The sequence below is a fragment of the Hermetia illucens genome, chromosome 2 (genome assembly GCF_905115235.1).
Source record: "Hermetia illucens chromosome 2, iHerIll2.2.curated.20191125, whole genome shotgun sequence".
Taxonomy (NCBI): domain Eukaryota; kingdom Metazoa; phylum Arthropoda; class Insecta; order Diptera; family Stratiomyidae; genus Hermetia; species Hermetia illucens.
The window spans coordinates 8092437-8113400 of record NC_051850.1 but is presented as its reverse complement, the minus strand read 5'-3'; the positions used below and the strand labels follow the sequence as shown (position 1 = coordinate 8113400).

At 41.8% G+C, this 20964-nt stretch overlaps 1 protein-coding gene across 2 annotated transcripts in view; it reads right to left on the bottom strand.

The window, feature by feature from the left end:
• Nucleotides 1-1861: 1861 nt before the first annotated feature.
• The window catches only part of LOC119648219 (patatin-like phospholipase domain-containing protein 2), a 72693-nt gene continuing 53590 nt past the window's right edge, over nucleotides 1862-20964 (bottom strand). The window contains exons 2-7 of one of the 2 annotated variants that reach the window (XM_038049829.1): nucleotides 16854-17599; nucleotides 12941-13107; nucleotides 7601-7709; nucleotides 7301-7522; nucleotides 7143-7236; nucleotides 1862-2888 (exon numbers count right to left, since the gene is read on the bottom strand). In XM_038049829.1, coding sequence (XP_037905757.1) covers nucleotides 2686-2888; nucleotides 7143-7236; nucleotides 7301-7522; nucleotides 7601-7709; nucleotides 12941-13107; nucleotides 16854-17599 — 1541 coding nt within the window. In that variant the 3' untranslated portion in view covers nucleotides 1862-2685. The remainder of the gene's footprint in view (nucleotides 2889-7142; nucleotides 7237-7300; nucleotides 7523-7600; nucleotides 7710-12940; nucleotides 13108-16853; nucleotides 17600-20964) is intronic. The other variant, XM_038049830.1, reaches the window with a different exon arrangement.

Here is a 20964-nt window from a genome sequence, read left to right as displayed (position 1 = left end):
CGTTTTTTCCCGATAAATGTTCCTTTTTCTCGGAATTAAGTTAACTAATCGTTCCAGAATTTTGCAATAGTGTTGATTAACGCTTCTTCTTTCATTTTGGAAGAACGACTTTAAATACATTCCATACTTACCGAGAAGAAAAATATCCTAGTAGGAAAAAAATTTGGAAATTTGGAAATTTTCACAATTATTAATCATTCCTTGTTCCTTAAATGTTAAATACAGAATCATGAATATACTGTCAAAATTTCAATTTCATTTCAAAGAGTTATGTGCACCGTCTTATCTTAAATTTAGGATTTTCCAAATGGAGCAGAACGTTGTGTCCGGATAGCTGAGTGGTTAGAGCACAAAGCTGTCGTACGGAAGGTCGCGGTTCAAATCTCACTGGTGGCAGTGGGATTTGCATCGTGACTTGACGTCGAATACCAGTCGACTCAGCTGTGAATGAGTACCTGAGTCAAATCAGGGTAATAATCTCGGGCGAGCGCAATGCTGACCACATTGCCTTCTACAGGGTACTGTAATTCTGTAGTGTACCGTTACGGTGTTGAATGAAGTGCTCTAACAGACTTCAAGGCCCTGATCCAGTATGGATTGTTGCGTCAACGATTATTATTATTATTACTAAGTATTCTGTCAGCCATATCGCCACGATTGTTGTTTCATCCCAATCTGCAACCGTAAGTATAGTTCAAAATCGAGCGGGCAGTCTCTGAATTCAAAGAGATTTAATGGCGTCACTAGAGAGTTGGTGTCCTGCCAAAGATGTCATTTCTCGGAGTAGGACCGAGGGCTTTTTGTCGCCTAATTCGAGTTCATTCAACACTGTAGTTAATCTGTTTTGCTTCCTTTTCAACTCACCATACTTGTCAGAGGGCGGTGGTTTTTTAACAACGTCGACCACATGATCTAGCACCGAAGAATCAAGTGAGACGACGACTGCGTGGAATTTGCTTATGTCAGTAACGATACGGTTGGTGGCAAATTGTGCCTCCACTTGAGCAAATTATAAAGCCATTGCCAAAACAGTGATAATTTGAGGCTGACCACGGCATCTACGTGGGATTTATACGACATAGGGGATAAAAAATCCCGGGTTACCAATAGACTGCCAGTCAATGGGCTGAGCAGAGGTGGGGCTATTTGTTTTAGACGGCTCAATCATAGCAGCAGGACAGGGTGCGCGCGAAAATTTAGATATTAATTAAAATTGTTACCCTGCTCGAGGTTGTAAAAGCTGTCGTAGCAACCTTGTAGATCGTTTTGTGCTGCAATGCGGACTTATGATGGCCGTGCGATGCGGCGTCAGGATGGTCGTACGTTGCGGAGCTGAGCTGGTTACCTCATGGGGCGTCTTCAGCGTGTGCTTCCCGTAGGTCACTGCCCCAAAAAAAGATACATGCCTTTAGTTTATCGTAATGTTTAATCGACCCAAGCCAAGATTGTGAAGCGGTTGGACTATGCGAATTCATGTCGATGGCAGCGCTACAGGGATGCAGTGGTTGAACTTAAAAAGTCTTCAATGGAGTTGGTGGCACGATCGAAAGAAAGGCATTACAATAACTGTTGTGTATACAGGATCAATTTATCCAGTATGCCTTGAACAAGGCTGCTCTGAAAGCGATTAAAAAAAAGTCTACAGCACCAACTAGAATGTATGTGCGGACCATAGTTACTGAAATAAGTCCTCTTCAAGTTCCGGTGAGGAATAGCCTTAAATTTAGGATTTCGCATGCCACGAAGCTGCTTTGGGCACAAACATGGATGGGTATTTTAATTTAAAGACGGTTGTGTATTAATTCAAATATTATTATTATTCTTTTGCAAAAAAAAGTTAACATTTCATTGCTCCATCTCCTCGACAATATTATTTTTCTATATTTTACAGTTATCCTCAAAACATAAAACAATAACAAAATAAGATATAAAAAAATAATAACCAAAGCACGTTTTCCGCTTCAATAAAATATAAATAAAATATACTTTGTTCTTGTTCCTCAATAAAATTCATGGATAGTCAGTAATAATTAAATGTATGAATATCTTAAAGCAAACATTCCAAAATGGAAGAGAACATCAATAATAATCCAATGAAACATATTTCGCTTTAGCACAGCCATTCGTTCCATTAACTACTTACTTATCTACTACATTTACATACATACATTTTATCATTTCTAACTGTTTGGATTTCACGAATGCTCGTTTGTTCCATTTTACAAAGGAGTAGAAAGGTCATTTCTATTGTCACAAAATATATAATGTTTTTTTGTTTTTTTGTCACTTTCCAGTTGAGGACTATATCTATGTACATGTAACGATGTATGTAAAAAACGATAGCATCAATACTCAAGAAGACATACGGTGCTTATGTCCTCTCACATGAAGGTTAAGGTACTATTTGTGTATGCGTGTGTGTGTGATTTGTTTAACTTTCAGATTGTTTCGCCTTTCAAGTTTGTTTTTTTAAGTTAAATGCTTATCAGGACATAAACATTTTCACATAAAATGGTAACGTTCGATTATAAAGATAATATGTTTCTTGAATCTTGAAATAACAAAGCGTACATGATCTGCTTAGATTAAAAACGCAAATGCTCTTAAAGTTAGAAATCTTAAAATTTGTGTTTAGATGAGTAACTAAATAGAAAGTTTGATGAGTTTCGGTTGATAATTACTAAATTATTTCTCCACTGTGATGGTTGTTAGGTGATCCGTTTGTGGTGATTCGATGGTTTCGTAGACTGGCTGTTGGGCGTAATGATCATCCTCAGTTTCGCTGTAGTCGCTGAGAACACTTTCGATCTGGCGATCGGAAATATCGCTGAGTTCTAGGTCATTGTCGGGTATTTCGATGGTGCTCTTGTCATGGGTGAGATCGGATTCTGGAAAATTAACAAATCAAAGAATTTAGTTTAAAGATTTTTGTTATTAGGCCTTAATTCAAAAAATAGTTTAATTGCATTACATGTGATATCCCAAAATTAACAGCAAGGACAAAATATTGATCTCTTATCTATCTTCTCTCCGAAGGGGGTACTCATAAAACAATGGAAGAAATACAGAATCTCTCTCTAAATTGCCAAATTTTTACCCAACCGTTGAAAGCGCCCTGGAAGTGCCAAGTTCCTTTTTGCGAACAAAAAGAAATTCGCTGGGTTCCAGATTAGGGCTGTACAGCGGTTTGAGCAGCGATATCCCATCCATTGTGGGCAGCAACTCGGAGACAATGAGCTCGGTGGGGTTTGGCGAATTATCATGATACAAAATCCAATTGTTGCAAGTTTTCCTACTGCCGAGTCGAATGCTGTTGCACAATGGTTTGAGTCCTTCATAGCAAATATCTTTATTGATTGTTTGCCCTTCTGCCAAAGAACACAATGAGCATTGTCTTGATTCGCGATTTTCCCGTCTTTGGTTTTTTCGGGCGACGAAACTCTTTAGTGTCACACTCGTTGTTTCGACGCCTTCATGTAGAATCGTACTCAAAAATCCACGCCTCGTCCCCTGTTATCACTCGGTCCAAAAATGCTGGCTCCGTTTCGTAGCGCTCACGAAATTCCTGGAACTATAAAAAAAGCTGTTCCTTTGTCTTGCTCATCAGGATCTTCTGAGCCATTTTCGTAGACACTTTCCTCATTAGAAGATCATCTATTAAAATGCGGTGAATGATTGTTTTAATTTGATTTGCTTTGTCGTCGCTCTTTGTCTAAAACTTAACGCATTTCTTGCACCGAGTCCTCCGATTGTAATGTCGTTGGGCGTGCTGAGCGGTCGACATCGTTGGCGGACTCCTGATCTTCCCGAAATCTCTTGTGCTACATGAAAGTTTGGTGCACCATAGGTTTTCCGAAGCATTTCAAGCGTCTCCGTCCCGTTTTTACCCAGTTTACACAAAATTTTGATTGGGGATATGTTTTCCCTCCCAATGTAAATAAATAAGAAATTCCGTTTTTTTAATATCTTTTGGAAACACCTTGTCCGGCAGGGACTTGAGAACGAGTCTTTTTCATCCTGACATTCCTCGCGAAGGTCTCCTGTCAGGCGGTCAACTGTTTCGCGGTGGCGTTCAGGTTCGCTTCTCCGATGTACCGCCATAGGGCTCCACCCCCAGCTGAAAACGAGTGAATTCCAAGAAGCAAACCGTGTGCGTGATCCCGCCAATGGGGGTCACCGGGCAAATCTGGCGCTTCGCGGGCGTTTTTTTCAAAGCGGCCGCTGGCTCGTCGCAAGCCTTCACCCTCAACAAGGACATCCACTTGGGTCCGCCGCGAACGTCGAGCTTGAACGAGTGTTCGCCCCGTTCCAGAACTCTAAAGGGGCCCTCGTATGGTGGTTGCAGCGGCCCCGAGGAGCGTCCACGCGAACCTGTGAACACGTCTCGAGGCCCCTGGCCTCCCTGACCTCCGTTGTCAGGTGTCGGAAAGGTGGAGTCGGTCGCCGCTTCGAAACCGCGTCTCTGAACAGACGCAGCATTCCAGAGTCGCTTAACTCTGCTCTGATGTCCAGCGCAGGGTCGGCGGGGATGTGTAGATTCTCCCCGTACATTATCTCCGCGGGGCTGGCCGTGAACTCCTCTCGTTGGGCGGTACAGGGGCCGAGGAGGACGGAAGGCAAGGACCGCGACCACTACGGATGGTCGTGAGGCATTACGGCGGCCTTCAGCGTCCGGTGCCAACGCTGCAGCATTCCATTGGACTATGGCTGGTATGCAGTAGTCTTATGTCGTTTGAAGCCAAGGAGGTATCCTAACTCCGCGAAAAGAGTAGATTCGAATTGCATTCCTTGGTCCCTGATAATAACGGTTGGAATACGAAACCGTGGAATCCACTCTCGACAGAGGGCCTCGGCACATGATTGTGCCGTAATGTCAGACAGAGGTATTGCTTCAGGCCACCGCGTAAAGCAGTCGGTGATTTTAAGGCAATACTAGAATCCGTACGAGTCTCGCAAAGGGACGATGAAGTCGAGATGGATGGTTGACCGAGGGAATACACCTACTTCCTTTCGAACGTGCTTGTTGATCTTGAGCTTCTGGCAAGCGATCCACTGTCTGGCCCAAGAGCTCACGTCCTTTTTCATGGACGGCCAGAAATATTTATCAGTGACTAACCGGTCCATCGTCCTGATGCCTGGGCGCGCAAAATCGTGTATTGCTTTCAATACTTCCCTGTGAAAATCGGCTGGAATGAATGGCCTGGATCCCTTAACTGAGGTCTCACAGAGTAAATAAGAATTTAAGCCGAAAATAGGAAACTCTTTGAATTTGTATTTGGAGTCTCTCTTCAGGCTCTGAAGTTATGCGTCGTCTTTTTGTGCCTCGACGAATGCCGGGATTGTGACCTCCGAGATTCGAAACAAAGCGTCTGCAACAACATTGTCATTTTCTTTTGGATATCAGAAGTAAATTGACTGATATAACTCAAGTGCCAAAGTTGGCAAGGGGACGCTTTGTCGGGCTTTTCTTTAAGCGGGAAAGCAAGGGGTTTGTAGTTCGTGAACGCGATGAATGATCTTAACGGAGGAACACGGAAGTATTTTATTGCGAGATACGCGGCGAGTAGCTCACGGTCGTAGGCACGGTAGTGGTGTGAACTGGGTTGAGCTGTTTTGAAAAGAAGCGTGAAGAGGGACGCCTACCGGTATATTTGAAGCATCGACAAACACAGCTAGGGGTGCATCTGGCTGAGGAAATGCCAACAGTGTTGAATCAGCAAGCTATTGTTTGACCGTACGGACAGCCTCAGCAAACTACACAGCCTCGTGGGAGTATCTAGTTTTGGGTCCAGACAAGAAGGTGTTCAGGATCGCTTGGTGATAAGCGGCTTTGAACAAGAAACGACGATAAAAGTTTAACATGCCCAAGAACCTTCGCAGATTCTTTACCGTGTTTGGTAGAGGGAAGCTCTTTATTGCCTCAACTTTGTCGGGGTCAGATTAGATACCGTCAGGGGTTATCAAGTGGCCGAGCAATGTTAACTACCTCTAGAGGAATCTGTATTTTCCAACGTTTAGGACAAGTCCGGCCTCAAGGAGACGTTGAAAAAATCACTCAAGATGTTCCAAGTGCTCAGATTCTGAAGAGGAAGCGGGGGTGGGGGCGTAACCTGTCTCAACAACTATGTGCAAGCGACTGGCACCGGTATTGTTTCGAAGCTTAGATCGCCATCAACTTTTCCGCCCGAAACTCCACCCCCCAACCAGCGTTGCCAACCGCAGGAAATCATTCCAGGCACTTTTGGGACAGAGCCTGTATGCTTGAAATAAATCACGAAAACCCATTGAGGTAAGCACACGAATGGATTATTGTTATCAGGCTGCAATTTTTGATAAGGATGGTCTTGCTACGAGCGCAATGCTGACCACATTGCCTCCTAGTGTACCGTTACGGTCTTGAATGAAGTGCTCTAACACACTTCAAGGCCTTGATCCAACATGGATTGTTGCGCCAACGATTATTATTATTATTATGACCTTACTACATCTCTGTTTAATTGAAATGAGTATAAACCCGACAATGATTGACTAGCGTTGCCCTGCTAATATACGCGTGTTTTCAGTAAAAACGTTCAAAGGTTTGTATTTTCTCTAACAATTTTTAGCAAGTCGAAAGAACCAGACAGGCAGGCAGCCTTTGTTAGAATTTGTTTTAGAATTTTGAGAGTTGGAAGTCCGTCACCTACTTGATAGCGGACTGAACCAATTACAGACAAACTTGTTTCCACGTTTTTGGTCTACGAATCCTTTTTCTGGGTCAGCACCGAGTCTTAAAAAAAACAGAAGATTTCCGGTTTCATCAAGGGTTTTCTTAAAGATCACGGCCAAAAAGCGGAATCCTTAGATTAAAAACTTGGGAGAAATTTTCTTTCTAATTGGTCCGGTCGGCCATCAAGTCGACATTGGAGTTAGGACCCCCTTAATCCTAGACGAAATTTAGTTTTGCTTAGGTCGGCTTAGGCGGAAACTACTAGGTGGTTTTTTGTCCAATATACTTTGTACCCATGTTGTCCCTTTTTTTCTTCATTTGGCGATTAGCAGACTTTTATGGGGTCTTATGCAGAACATCCGCATGTCCCATTTGAAGACAAACTATAAACCATTTATCAAACAATACTTATGTATCATCAAAACCAACCTACCTGACAACGATCGTGGCGGGCAGTAATTATCAACATTTGATGTCGCTTCAATTGGGAATATATCATCGCTGGATACATCATATACTTTGGGCATCTGTAAACCAAACATTCAATTAATTAACCATCAATTATTCCTTTATACAATTCGACAATCCTACCATCTCCTCTGAATCCATATAATATAAAGCAACAACAGTATCGTTCTCTTGGGTCATTTTCAGAACTTGTTCAAATGTGTCGGCATCAGTCAACTGATTATGGGAAGCAATTAAACGCACCTGATCATCATCGCCCAGCAATGAGAGTCGCGATTGTGATTTATGATTTGAAATGAAAAATGCTCGACGAGTATTATCGAATTGTATAATGTCGGAACGAACCTGAAAAATGACAAACAAAACGAAATTATTTCACAAACATTTAACACAAATTCGGGATTTTACGGAGGAAATGCTTACCTTGGCTAATGTTCGTAGTCGCGATTGAATAACATCGTTTAACTCGTATATCAACACTTTCATCAGTTGTCTCAATTGTTGACTGATTGCCGGAGCAAGGATGGAAATTCTGAAATAGAAAGAAAGAAAGAGATTAGAAGCGAATCATAAGATTGCTTTGAAATGGAAAATAAAAGATAACTCCAGGCAGTATTTCATGAAATTAGACGAACAGTTGAATGATTCATAAACGAAAAATAATTTTACACCGGAAAATAAAGTGAGTGACATCACCGGGCTGGAACAAATTAATGATCTTGAATCTTCACAAAAACTTGGATTTGCTATTGTATTCATTACATTGACCATGGCCTAACTTCTTCTTTTCCTTCAGCCAAGCCACCCTTTTGCAATTACATGACCATACCATCAAAGACGCCTTTCTCACAATTTTTGCCACGATCGGTGCAATCCCATATCGATCGTAGATATCCTCATTTCAGATGTGATCAAGTCGCGCCACGCCATTAGTCCAACGCAAAATCTTTGTCTCCATTACCGGCAGATGCCGGTCATTGTATTTTATAGTCGGTCAACACTCAGGATCATAGAGGATGACAGGGCAGACGAAAGCAAAAACGACAGTGTCTATAGCAAAAATAAAGAGGAGTAGTAAGTGGCCGCTTCCCTGATCGAAACCGACGGAGACATGACGCGGTTTTCATACACCTTCCACACTTCGAACTTTACTTTTTGAATCGAAATATGGGAGGTATATCAAAACCGCTCTGTATCTCCGTGGGTGTTCATTAACTTCTAACTGAAGTCCCTGTCGGCAGCAGTGTCAGTTTGTTACATCGAATTTGCCAATTTTCTCGGGTAGGAGTCGAGAGGCGTTCTAACCATCACCTAGGGTGTCGAACCATCGTTGACTTACAGGATTGAAAGGCTAACGCTCAACCTCTTCAATCATCTCGAATTACATACCAGTACCATAGCCTTTACTATTAGAAACGAACGTAATAATTACCGGCAAATTTGCGGGCACAGTATATGACCGCTTGAATGCAGCTCTGCATGCAATTCACAGTCGATACCGCCGCAACGGACCCACTATGAAGACCGGACTGGTTATGTTCACTAGCTACACGCTACCCACCTTATCAGGGGCGGAAATCAAGCTGATGCAAACAGTCAGGTAATTAGGATCCAGGAATAATATCAGAAATCCAACAGGTTGCTCTTGTGTTGTAGGCCTGCGATATTTAAGACCTGAGGACTTTCACCACAACGGATATGCATGCATCCTCTGTTGCCCGAGACTAAATTCTGCTAACAGCAGGAAGTAGCTAACGTAGATTCAAAGGGTCAGTTGCCTAAATATTACTGGAGCAATGAGTACTACGCTGACCGCGGCATTCGAAGCTATCCTAAATCTACACCCCCTCCCCCCTCATTTATTTTTGAGGATGACGGCGCATATAGCTTCGGTACTATTAGTGCGTTGAAAGGAGGGCAATCATACGACCATGCATTCATCTGGATATTCCTTGGCAAACATTCGATTACTCTGATGCCGGCCGATCATATGATTTCCAGGTTCGTCTTTCAAAAGACATATTCTGTCATAATCATCAAAAGAGAAGAATGGCCAGTAAATGGGATTAAGACGGATTTGACGCAGAGGTGTTCTTGGAAAATCCGATTATGGAGCTGGTCCGATCCCTCGGAACAATGGTGACCACATTCCAAGCGGAGATATATGGCATTTCATTGGCAGCAGAAGAATGATTGCGACAAAAATGGCGGGCTCGCACCGTTCTACTTTGTTCCGACAATCGGGCAGCGTTATCAACACAAGAGTTTTTGCTAAAACGAGTAATGTGCCTTCCAGGGCACTCAAATCTCGCTGATAATCAGGAAGCTGACAGACTGGCTCGCCAAGGGTCTGGATTCAGAATGATGGGGCCAAAGACTGCTTTGGGCATCCAGCCATCCACTGTCAAGTCTACTCCGAAGGATGAAATTGCAAGAATTCACGCAATCGAGTGGAAAAATTTGAACTCTTGGCAAGCGAAAATCTTTGTGAAAAAAAACCAGGACTGCTAGAGCGACATTTTTGAAGAGAGAAATCGGATATGAAAACCCCAGAAGCGCTTTTAACGGGACACATTTCCTTAAACTACCATATGGGAAAAAATGGGCAGGTAGTTTCCACGATATGCAGCCAATGAGGAAGAGGAGTCGGCCCTGCACTCCTTATGCAGCTGCTTGGTCTTCTCAGATCTCAGACGAGGACACCTCGATGATGTTTTCTTCAATGAAGATCCTGCCAACACTCTGCCTCTGGAGAATGTTCTCAGATTCACCAATGCATTCAAACGCCGTAGGCAGGCCATTTAATAGGCGATTTCCGGGGATGTTAGGGATATGCCAATGGACAATGGACAATCGTGATGAAATCTTTTAGCGACGAAGTTCCTGTCTGATGATGGAATGTATGCTTCCGTGATTTAGACCCCCAGAGGAAGGAATTTCGTTGAGGCTGAGGCATCGGTCTTCCTCCAAAAAACTGCCTAACTGCATTGACTCTGATTTTCCACCATTTCTTATCATTAAAAAAAAACACGCGGGTTTTGGATACAATTTCAGCCCCGAAATGCGGTGCATTAAAAACTTTATAATAATCCGTTGCTCAACAGAAATAGAAACCACTAAGAATAGATAGACCCAGACGCCAAATGCAAAGCCTTACGACTCTCCAATAACCCTAAAATCTCGCTCATATCCCGCGGACTATTTAAGGCAACGTAAGGATTTTTTTTGCCCAAATCATGGTAAGGAATGGGAGATAATGGCAGGCTTCAGATGGCACACGAGTCTAGCCTAATCCCAGCTGCGTTGTAAAACGATGCAATGATGACTTACCACAGAAGACTTTTGATCGGCTAGTTTTTCAGTATCGCCCTTATTTTTCGAACGTGTCGTCTATTTTGATTGCCGGAAACCATGTGTACAGTGCATCTGCTGACTGTCAGAGAGAGTTCAAAAGTTACCTTACTTAACTAACTTATATGTCATCTACCAGATGATTTGCGGTGTGGCCTAGGAAAAGGCAACTGATCACACGCTGCCTCTTCTCTGCCCTGTGAACAGCGTGACCGAAGTGATTCCAAGGTACTATTTGCCCCCTTATACCGATCCACAAACACGGAATGGCTGCGAATCATATTGGGATGAAAAGCCGCCTAATAATTAATTAAGCCGAAAGAAGCAAGAACTAATTTTTGTTGATAGAATTGAAAGAGTACTGAATCTGCCTCCTCCTTGATGGTGGGACATTTGAGGGGAAACTTTCTTCTACTTTTTTGGTCCACGAAAATTGGGTGTTGAGCCCAAAAAATCCTCTTTTTGTCCGTGGTTAAAAAAATGTCAAAGAAAAATCCTTCCCCGTTGGTCCGGTCTGCCAATAATTGTTGTACGTAGCGTGCCCTCTGTAGGCTCTGTAGTCTTATGATTGCGAAGACTTTAGGCTGATTCACTTCCTTCTCGGTTTGATCCAACAATTCGCGTAAGGACCCACTTTCCAAAAGCGTTCAATAAATTTACGGATGCTTGGAAGCGGGTCACTGTCTCACATTTGTAGCATAGCACAGATATCATATTAATAACTTATAGACTTGGAGCTGAATAGTGCTGGCCTTCGGGATTATTAGAACTGAATGGATTGAAATCTCAATATTTTTGAAAGCAAGCGTGTTTTTTGCGAAGTTATTTTTATTCCCCAATAATTGTCTTTAAGGGTGATCCACTTGGTATAGCGACTTTCCGACAAATCGAGCCCCTTTCTGTAGTACGTATGCCTTCAAAATATACATCTGTATTGGCGATGACTTACTTTGAATCTCTTTCCTTAAAGCCACCACTTCATGTTTTGGAATAAGTAATTGTTCGGCTAAGTCTGGAGAATATGATGAGTGAGCGACCGCTTCGAATCGCAATTAATCCAAGAAGGTCAGTGACGCTACATTAACGTGATATTACAGAATTATTTTCTTCGCCATATGGGGTCCTTTTTAAGGTTTTGTGTGAAAAAATACCTTATTAGAATCGCTACAATGAGTGTCTGTCTGTCACACCCCATTTATTTGAAAATGATTAAGGCTATTTTCACGAAATTGGGTTAGAAGGTGTGGCCTATGAATCCCTTTACAAACAACATTTTTGAGTTTGAGAGAGAGACAGGGGGGGGGGGTGTAACAGTTTTTCACAGAATACAACCATGTGGGGTATCAAATGAAAGGGCTCGATTAGTACTTCGGCATCTTAAAAAACAAAGGCCCAAACATTTTCAGCCGAGCGTTGGTTTTTTACCCGCTTTGGTCAGCTTTCTAGTCACTCTGCAGGCATGCTATTGGAGTCAGGCGTATAATAATGGATCCACGTTTTATTTGCCATATACATATATTCACATAAAACGTCAAAAAAATTCACTCGATTACGCTACAATAGCGCCAGACTGACTATTGTATCACCAGCGCGTTGATGTTTTTGGTCGACGTTCAGGAAACACGACACCCATTGCACAGAAAACATCGTGCTAAATGTGTCCCATCCGGTCTTTTGAGATGGCAACGGCCAAAGCTAACTCGCTGAAATTCACTTCACGATATCTAGGCAGACTATAACATTTTCGACAACTCTGCCGCAAGTGAATCATAACCCAAGTTGCTGGATTGGAGGTGCATTGCGAGGGTCAGTAAATACCATATCAAGGCAGAGTGTAAATTGTCAAATGAAACCAAAAATTGGGAGGACCGCATATCAATTTCAGGAGAACTGTAGGAAAATAACTAAGAACAGGTGACAAGAGCTGATCCGAAAAAAAAGACGTCTCTGATTGACCAGTAGAATGGGCCTAATATTGACTCTCAGACCTCGTAGCTCTCGCCTCTAAATTATGATCTCCAACACCAGCTCTCCAGGCAATTGCTTTTCACATGTTCAATTCCGTGTTTTCTAGATAGTCAACTGCGTTAGTTGCCAGCACAACTATGCTTCAATGGCAAATTTTAATGTGCATGCATACGTGCGATAGGTCTCCCCCTATCTACCAACTGTGCTCAGCGTACAGAATCACTTGTTCCCCATATCACGCCATTCATAAACCATTTGATTGCAACGTGACTCCATGTTTCATACAAGCAGAAGACGACAACAACCCTTGTAAATGAATGCAAAAGTTGAATGAGACATACCTCTCAAAACAACCCCTAAACGGTATGACTAAATACGCAGTTTAATGAGCATGTTTGAAAATGGAATGAGGTTCATAATCTTCCATTAATTTTGTGTACTTACTTTGTGATTGTGGCACAGAGGAAATCAACTGGAACTGTTGCTGGAAGAGAGAGAAGTTTGATGCTTCTGTGCTTGAATAGCCAATTGGCAAGTCCTTTGTTGGCCGAGTCCAGATATCCTTGAATGACAGTCATTACTGTTTCTGGTAAATTTCCACTCATTGCATCCTGTAAGATAAGAGATATTTTCAATATTAGTTTGCTGATGAGGTTAATTAATTTTAGAGTCAATAATGATGCGGTTTTCTTTTTTGTAAAAACCTGAGCTCTAAGAAAAACGATAATGGAGGTGTTGAAATAAATACGGAAAAATTTCTCTAAAATTGAACGTTTGATGGTAACTTAACAGTTGTGGAGACTAGGAAAGGTTCAATTTTATTTTAATGCAACAGAAATTAATGTGATCGCATTTCAATAAATGCAGATTTTATGAAAAACTCACAAAAAATTGGAAAATAGCGTTGATTTCCGCTCCATCAAGCTCAACGAAGAAAATTGCGAATTTTGCGCTTAATTAAAACTTTAGGCATCGTTGCTGCTTGAAAATATTCCCCTGGGCATTCGCCGCCTCACTACATGACACAAATAAACGCTCTTCCATTGCCGATATCGATTCGCTAGATAGAAGTGCACTTAATTATACGATCGTGTTCGAAATTACATAGCATTTCGATGTGGACTATTGAACCATACCATACCATAATTTTATTGAGCAATAAAAGAACAATGAAAGCTTAAACTAGAATTTACATTCAATAATGAGGAATACGAAGAATGACTGTAAATTATGTCATTAGGTGGAAAGAAGACAAATCTGGTGTTGCCAGATATATGTGATAATTATGGTGTGTAGAGAAATTGCCACCGCTCTCCTTTTTTGTCTGCAGTTTTAAGTTCTCTCTTTGAGGCTCGGTAGTTCTACTGTATTTACTACTGGGATAGGAATCAGGAGCAGGTGAGGACAAACTTTGCAACTGTTGACATGGAGGCCCCACTTAGTAATGAAAGAGGTGCAATTGGTTACAATGGGTTCAAGCGTAGTCTTGGCCTTGGTGTTTGGCCACTAACAAATATTGTATCGTAAGCAAAAAGGAGAGCACCCACGGTGGAAGAGGGGAAAGAAAGAGGATTACGACCAAGGGCTGGAAAGGAAAAAAGGAGATCAAGAGATAAAGGTTCGGAAATAGGGAAATCATGAATGAAGAAGTTGAAGGTTGGGACCAAGGATTGTGCCTTGGGGAACCCCGGAGAAAATGGGGGAATCGCTGGAGCATTGGCCATTGAATTTGACATGAAACGAGCGGTTACTGAGGAAGGCCGCAATGGATTGGAAAACAGGAAGTAGATATTTGGAGTTGATTAACTTTTAGATAAGGCCCTCGGTCCAGACCGATCCAACGCTTTCATCAGGTCTACAGAGCATGCTACGGTGCAATGTCTATTTTCTAAATGAGAGTTAATATATTCTTGAAAGTTGGTGTTCGGTTGAGCGAGTCTGTTCGTACCCAGTGTAAAGAATCTGGTTAGCTGAGGTAGCATTAGATGCTCAAGTATTTTATCAACATTGGAGATGATGGATCTTGGCATGCACATGCGCGATACTGTCCTCTAAGCCGATGCCATTTAGTGCCCCTAGGATGAACTTAAGGGGAGTAAGTTTATTTCAGCAGATATCGGAATGGGACATATTTTGAGGCCTAGATTTCATATAAACGCATCACCCTGAATTCTTCCAGATTTTTCCGAAAATGGGTCCTGTCTCACTTTAAGTGTGTACTTTTTGGCCCCCTACTCACGCATTTTGCATTTTACGCCAAAACTAATTTCGGAAAGTACTAATCGAAGCCTTTCGTTTGAAACCCCACATGACTAAATGTGCTGAAAAAAGTTTTTACATCCCCCTTTGCATATATGGGGAAACCCCCTTTTTAACTCCATGTAAGTTTATGTCACTCACTCTGAAGGAGGACCAGACTACATAGCAATACTTATAGATGTTTCTGACAAGGGAATTGGAGAGTCTTAAAGAGAACTGAATTGAGGTAAAGTCGGAGGAGGAACTTACGACAAAACCAGACATTTTGGAAGCTCTATTGATGATGTCAACAAAGTGGGACGTAAAACGAAGTTTGTCGTCGAATATCACACCCAGGTCTTGGAAGGAGGTCAGCAGTGAAAGGGGTTGTTCACTAAGGGAATAAGAGAAGGTTTAAGCAAATAGCACATCCAGTGGCATTTGCTGACATTCAGTGCCAACTTGTTAACCGAACACCGATGGAGCAGATTATCAGAATTCGAATGCAATAGAGCACAGTCGAGCGGAGGCGAAACAGAGGCAAATAATTTAAGGTCGTCTACGTAAAGGAACATAGGTAGATGAGGATGGAGGCGAGGTCATTGATAAAAAACAGGAAGAGTAGGCGGCCAATTATAGAGCCCTGGGGAACACCAGAGGAAGAAAAAACGAGATGAGTAACTATGCTGCTCTTTGACAATGAGGTGACTGAAGTGCGGTCTACCAATGAGCAACTCGCAACCAGTCTGTAGTTAGAAGAGGCGTTAAGGATGGAGTGGTCGAAGGAGAAAACACAGAAGAGAAGTAGGGGCAGAGAAAGTCGCAGGATTTTTGTGAGAAGTTGGCAGTGGAGTGAGCAAAACTGATAGAAAAAGGGAGAGATTGAGTGGGATAACGAGAATAGCGAGTATGGGATCAAAAGGGTTTCAAATTATCGCGAGCAAGGGCGGCCTCGACGCTCAATAAGCACTTTTTTAATCATTGACTTCACAGTGGAGCGCATAGCCTTAAAGTGAGCAATGTAGGGGTCATTCTTAGAAGCTCGAAACTTCTTCCGCAGTGAATGTTTCAGAAAAATGTTATTAAGGATCTCCGTTATGAACCAAGTTGGGTACAAACGCAGCCAAGTAGTGGGAGAAGGAACATAATAGGAGAGGAGATCGGATAGGATATTGTAAAAGGTGCTTAGAGGTTTATCACACGTTGAGTTGCTTAATATATGAACCCAGTTGATAGACGCTAAACCTGACTTGAGACCATCAAGGTTGAGTTTGCGAAAGTTGAACTTAGTAGATTTACGCGCGGTTTTGGAGTTTCAACAAGGGCGTGTCCCAAGGAGTTTTTGGTGGTATTGAAATTCAGGACAGAACAAGTGTTCATAAACGAAGAAACTAGAAGGGAAGAATGGGAAAGGTTGTTGGAAGGAATTGGAAGGCCAGTGTAGCATGGGAAGATTCAATTTTCCGCAAAGGAAGAAAGAGAGGGAAGGGAATTTGACAGTAAGGAGTTCAGACAAACTGACGAGTTCGACGAGGAGTGTATCTTTTATTGCAATTAGGACCCCACTGCCGGTGGACACACGAGATGCTTCCCGGTCCCTGTCACAGCGAAAAGTGGAGTACCTTTCGGGGCTTCGGAGATATAGATGGCATGGTGTTGCTGAGCCAGCGCGGATAGATTGAAGGCCCCTAGCTTGATTTTTAAACCCCTAACATTCTGATCGAACAGACGGACAGCAAACACGGATCCAGTTACATTGCTCGGCGAGGCAGGCGGGTTGTCCTGAAATTCACACGCGAATTGGGTCGCTGTATGGCTTGATGAATACGCCTTTAGGCCAGAAAGACGGGTGGCTGACGAGGTCAAATTGGTGAGGATAAGTGATTTTGAAAGATACAATCATACGGTCGGTGTTGTTACTGTTTGTCAGTTTGGCACAGAACAGGAGGAAGTAAACCAACTTTGCTCCTTATGTACTCCAATATATCGTCCGTAGAAATTTTGTGTATGAGTCTAGGCCGCTACTGAACAGGATAAAGGCTGAAGAAGAGGAATATATAGGACACCTCCTACCTTACTCTATTTTGCTACAAAAGAAATTACAAGCCTATCAACTTACCCTGCGATGTCTCTTGCATTCCACACATTCTGGATCATAATCATCTTCAGCATCAATATGCTCCTGCTCTCCGTTGGTTTCAATCTGCTTCAATTTCTGCTGGGCCTGTTGTTGTGGCAATGTTTCAGATACAATAAACGTTGATTGCACCGCAATGCATCGGTTGCAATTGATTAAGTTGTTTCGTTGCAAATATTGAAGAGCATCATCGAATCCTTGTTGGCACATTTTCGATAGGAAATCCGCTCGTGGCGGGAACAGAATCTTCACAAACCGATTAATATTCTGCTTGGAAATTTCGATACTAGTATTCGCCCAGTTAACATGAAATAGTTGTGAGCTTTGATCGCGAGGACATATATCACTTTCACCACAGAAAGGTGATACAGTGACTGTATTCTCATCGAGAACTGGTAGATTATCAGAAAAGGCACCATCCATGTAACGAACGCCACGGAATCGTGGTGGTAAAATTCCTGAGAATCCTGGTATGAAGCAAGCACATAGTAAGGCTTGAAGGACATCTTCACGACTTGTGAATTGTGAGACGATGACATTTTTACCGTCATAGACACGAGTCAAGGAGATGTGAAGACGTCCATTGACTCGTTTGTGAGCATCAAGTGGAAGATGCTTTTGAAGACCTTCTAGAAGGCAAGTTTGAATGCTGAATGATGGACTAAAGGGTCCAAGTGAATGTCGACGAGCTTCGTTTACAACACGGAAGAAATCTGATGTCATTTCACCTGAAAAGAAAAAGATACATGAATAGGATTGCCCAAGAAAGAGAGTTTAAAAATCTAAGGTTTTTTTTGGGGGGACCCTTAAAAATTATATCAATATTAACTATTTTATGCAATAATTAGCCCCAGAGTCGAATTCAGTTATTCCCATTTCTATAAATTCATTACGAAGTACCGCAGAAGCTTATCAAAAATCGATAACTTTTTTCAACAATCTGTGTACACATGGAAGTACGTAAATTGTTTTTTTTTTTCTTGTGGAGTTTGAAGAAAGTCACTTTTCTTGGCATGGGTTGGAAGTTATTATAAATCATCGCAATCTACACGCTTCAGTTGATTAGAATTTCTTCTGACCTTGCTGATAATTTCGCAAGTTTTACAAGCAATTGTCTTGACGTCAATAAAGAACTGTTTAAGTTTCAAATGGTTACGCAATAAAAAAGAAAATATTTTTTTTAATCTTCGATCCCCTAGGCTAGGGGAAGGCTTGCACTCCCAAGTTCAATCCGCGCGTATTTCACACGCGCATTGTAATCTATTTTGATTGAAAACTCAAAATATATGACACCAGCGAAAACTAAAAAAATCGATTATTTTACCAACATGAATTTTGACATTCAAGATTTCATTTTATCAAAAAGAATATGGGCCTTAAGATAAGCGCGACATGCGAGGCCATATCGCGCTTTTTGTTTTCCAGAAAAGACCTCCTCCGAAGTTTGAACTTAGGAACTATGTGGTAAAGCTAAATCTGAGTATTATGCTTGGGAGCGTAATTTATAAATATTATTGTTTCGTAAAGTGTGACCTTGCTTTTATCGCGAGTGTGCAGTTTCCCGGCAATAGATTTCACAATTTCACACATGTTTCAGATAAATTTTGTTATTGCGAGGAAGTCAAGTCAGATGCCTAGCAAAGGCTCCGTCGCTGACTTAATTGGAGTCAAGTTCGTTAGATGTAAAATAAATAAAGTCGACCAAAAAAAGGAATAAAGCTTTACGGCCGAAATAGCGATAGCATTTTGTGGGATTCGCGTTAAATTGCGATAAGAGCGATTTCTAAATTTAGATCACTTCCTAGCACAGAAACCCAGATTTTCTCCTGATATTTGGTGGGAAGCCATTATTATAAAAGATGGTTACAGACCATGTAGTCAAGTTCGTTGTAAAGCTTCAACTATTTCCGTTTCAATTCGAGATTTAGGGTATTCCGGAAATCATGCGAGGGACGAATAAAACAAATGAAAATTGAAACTGTTTGAGATTTCCCAAAGCTAATCTTGCTGGAGCCCAGAATTGCAGAAGGAATTTTATCGTTTAAACCAGATACATTCTGATCTAAAATCTCTCCCCTCTCATTCACAAATTTGTCCCCAAAAAAGACGTTATGAGAGTAGTTCTGGGAATAATGACTCCCACTGTCACAGTCGCGCTTACCTGATGCAACCATATTGCGAAAGGCTTTAGGAAGCTGCAAATGAACAATGTAATCGTCACCGTCAAATAAACATTATATTACATTAGGAGGGGGAAGCATTCGTTCTTCAGGATTATGTATAAATTATAGGAGTTGCCAAACATTCATTATATGAGAGGGGGATCAAAGGTAAGGAGAATTGGGTTGTGGTGGGGAGGGAGAATGGGGTAACCCATTGTTCGACCCGATGTCCGTTTTGATTGCATCATCAGAGTCAGTGTATGAAGTTGTACCGCTTGAGTGCATCAATTCGCCCATGACTATTGACAAAACAACTTTTTCCATTTTCCAAGTCGAGAACAACGCTCGGCTGTGAAATTTTGTTTCCTGTTGAGGAAATCGACTGCGGAAATTACTGTAATGCTTAAGAATGCTTAAGGGGACACCATCCCCCTAAGTAAAACCAGAGTCTACGAGTGGCTTTCACATTTGAAAAGTGGAGAAGCTGAAGGCCAACCCCGTCCAGGACGCCCACTCCACTTCAGGTATGAGGACCCCCCTTAAACTCAATATCGAAAGATGTGACTTACTACATGCGTGAGCGTTCACAGTTCCGACCTCCACACCAAATTTCTCGTCAATCAGAAAAGGGTATCTGCAGACAGATAGACATTGAACCGCAAACAAAACCTTAAAAAGGGATAAAATCCACCAACAAAATTCAAAGTGGAAAGTCGGCGTCGAAAATTACGGCTGCAATTTTTTGGGACGGTCACAAAATCAATGCCCTCTTTCATAAAAATCGTCATCAAACCATTGATTAATTCTGTGAAAGGTCTGGTATATCATTAAGTTCAATTCAGAGAATCTTATCCGAAGATGTGACCATGTTGCAGCCAAATTGGTCCCTCGTCTTCTCACAGAACGTCGGTTTCACGTAAGTTTTTGAGCGAAAACGACATAACACTGATCGTCCACCCTCACTACACACTGGATCTAACTCTCATGGGGTTTCTTCTTTGTTCCATAGACTTAAAAAGGGCATGAGACAGAGGCGTTTTACCACTATGGAGGACGTAAAACCAAAATCGCTGGAAGACATAAAGATCTTCCCGTAATGTGAATCTAAAAACTGTTTTGAACAATGGTAGGATAGCTTGGAGAAATGCGTTATGACCAATAGAGAATAATTTAAAGGTGATCAAAATTTGATGTAAAAATATTAAGAAATAAAGAAATTAAGGCGAATTTCCGGTTTTGTTTTTTTGACGTACCGAAGGGATAAAAAATCGAAGTATGAGGGTACTCCAGAAATAGCGGAATTGACAGCAAATACTACGAAACCATTGGAAAATTCCCTTGAAGAACCTCAGGAAAGAAAAGAGGGAACTGCAGTGTTTCAGGGGGAGAAGATAATGGTTTAAAATGTGAGCAGAGTCCTATGAAGACGACTCCCGCTCAGGTCGCCCAGTGACATTAGTGACCTAAGAAAACGAAACGAAAAGAAGAAATCGGGAGACATCGGAAGACTGTAACTTTAATTAATTTAATTTAGCAATTGTACGATTTTGGTCAAAATTGGGGATATCACGCTTCATACCATAATCTAGGCTAAACTTAAGGGGGGTTTCCTGTCAATTTCCCGAAACACATAGTAATACAATATTATTAACTTAATTTGAATAGATATCGATATGGACAGTGTTTTGAAGCGTGGGCATCGTATAGGGGCAGCTTCCTGATTTTTTGATATCCTTCGGTTGAGTAGTTTCTGAGAATGGGTCCCTTAAAAAATGAACACTCTCGCCTTTCCAACAAATGCCAAAACTAAGACTGGCGTCAAAAAGTACTAATCAAGGCCTTTCCTTTAATACCCAAAGTGACTATATTCGGTGAAAAAAATGTACACCCTTCTTTTGCCTCTCAAAGTAGAAAGATGTAACTTACTACAT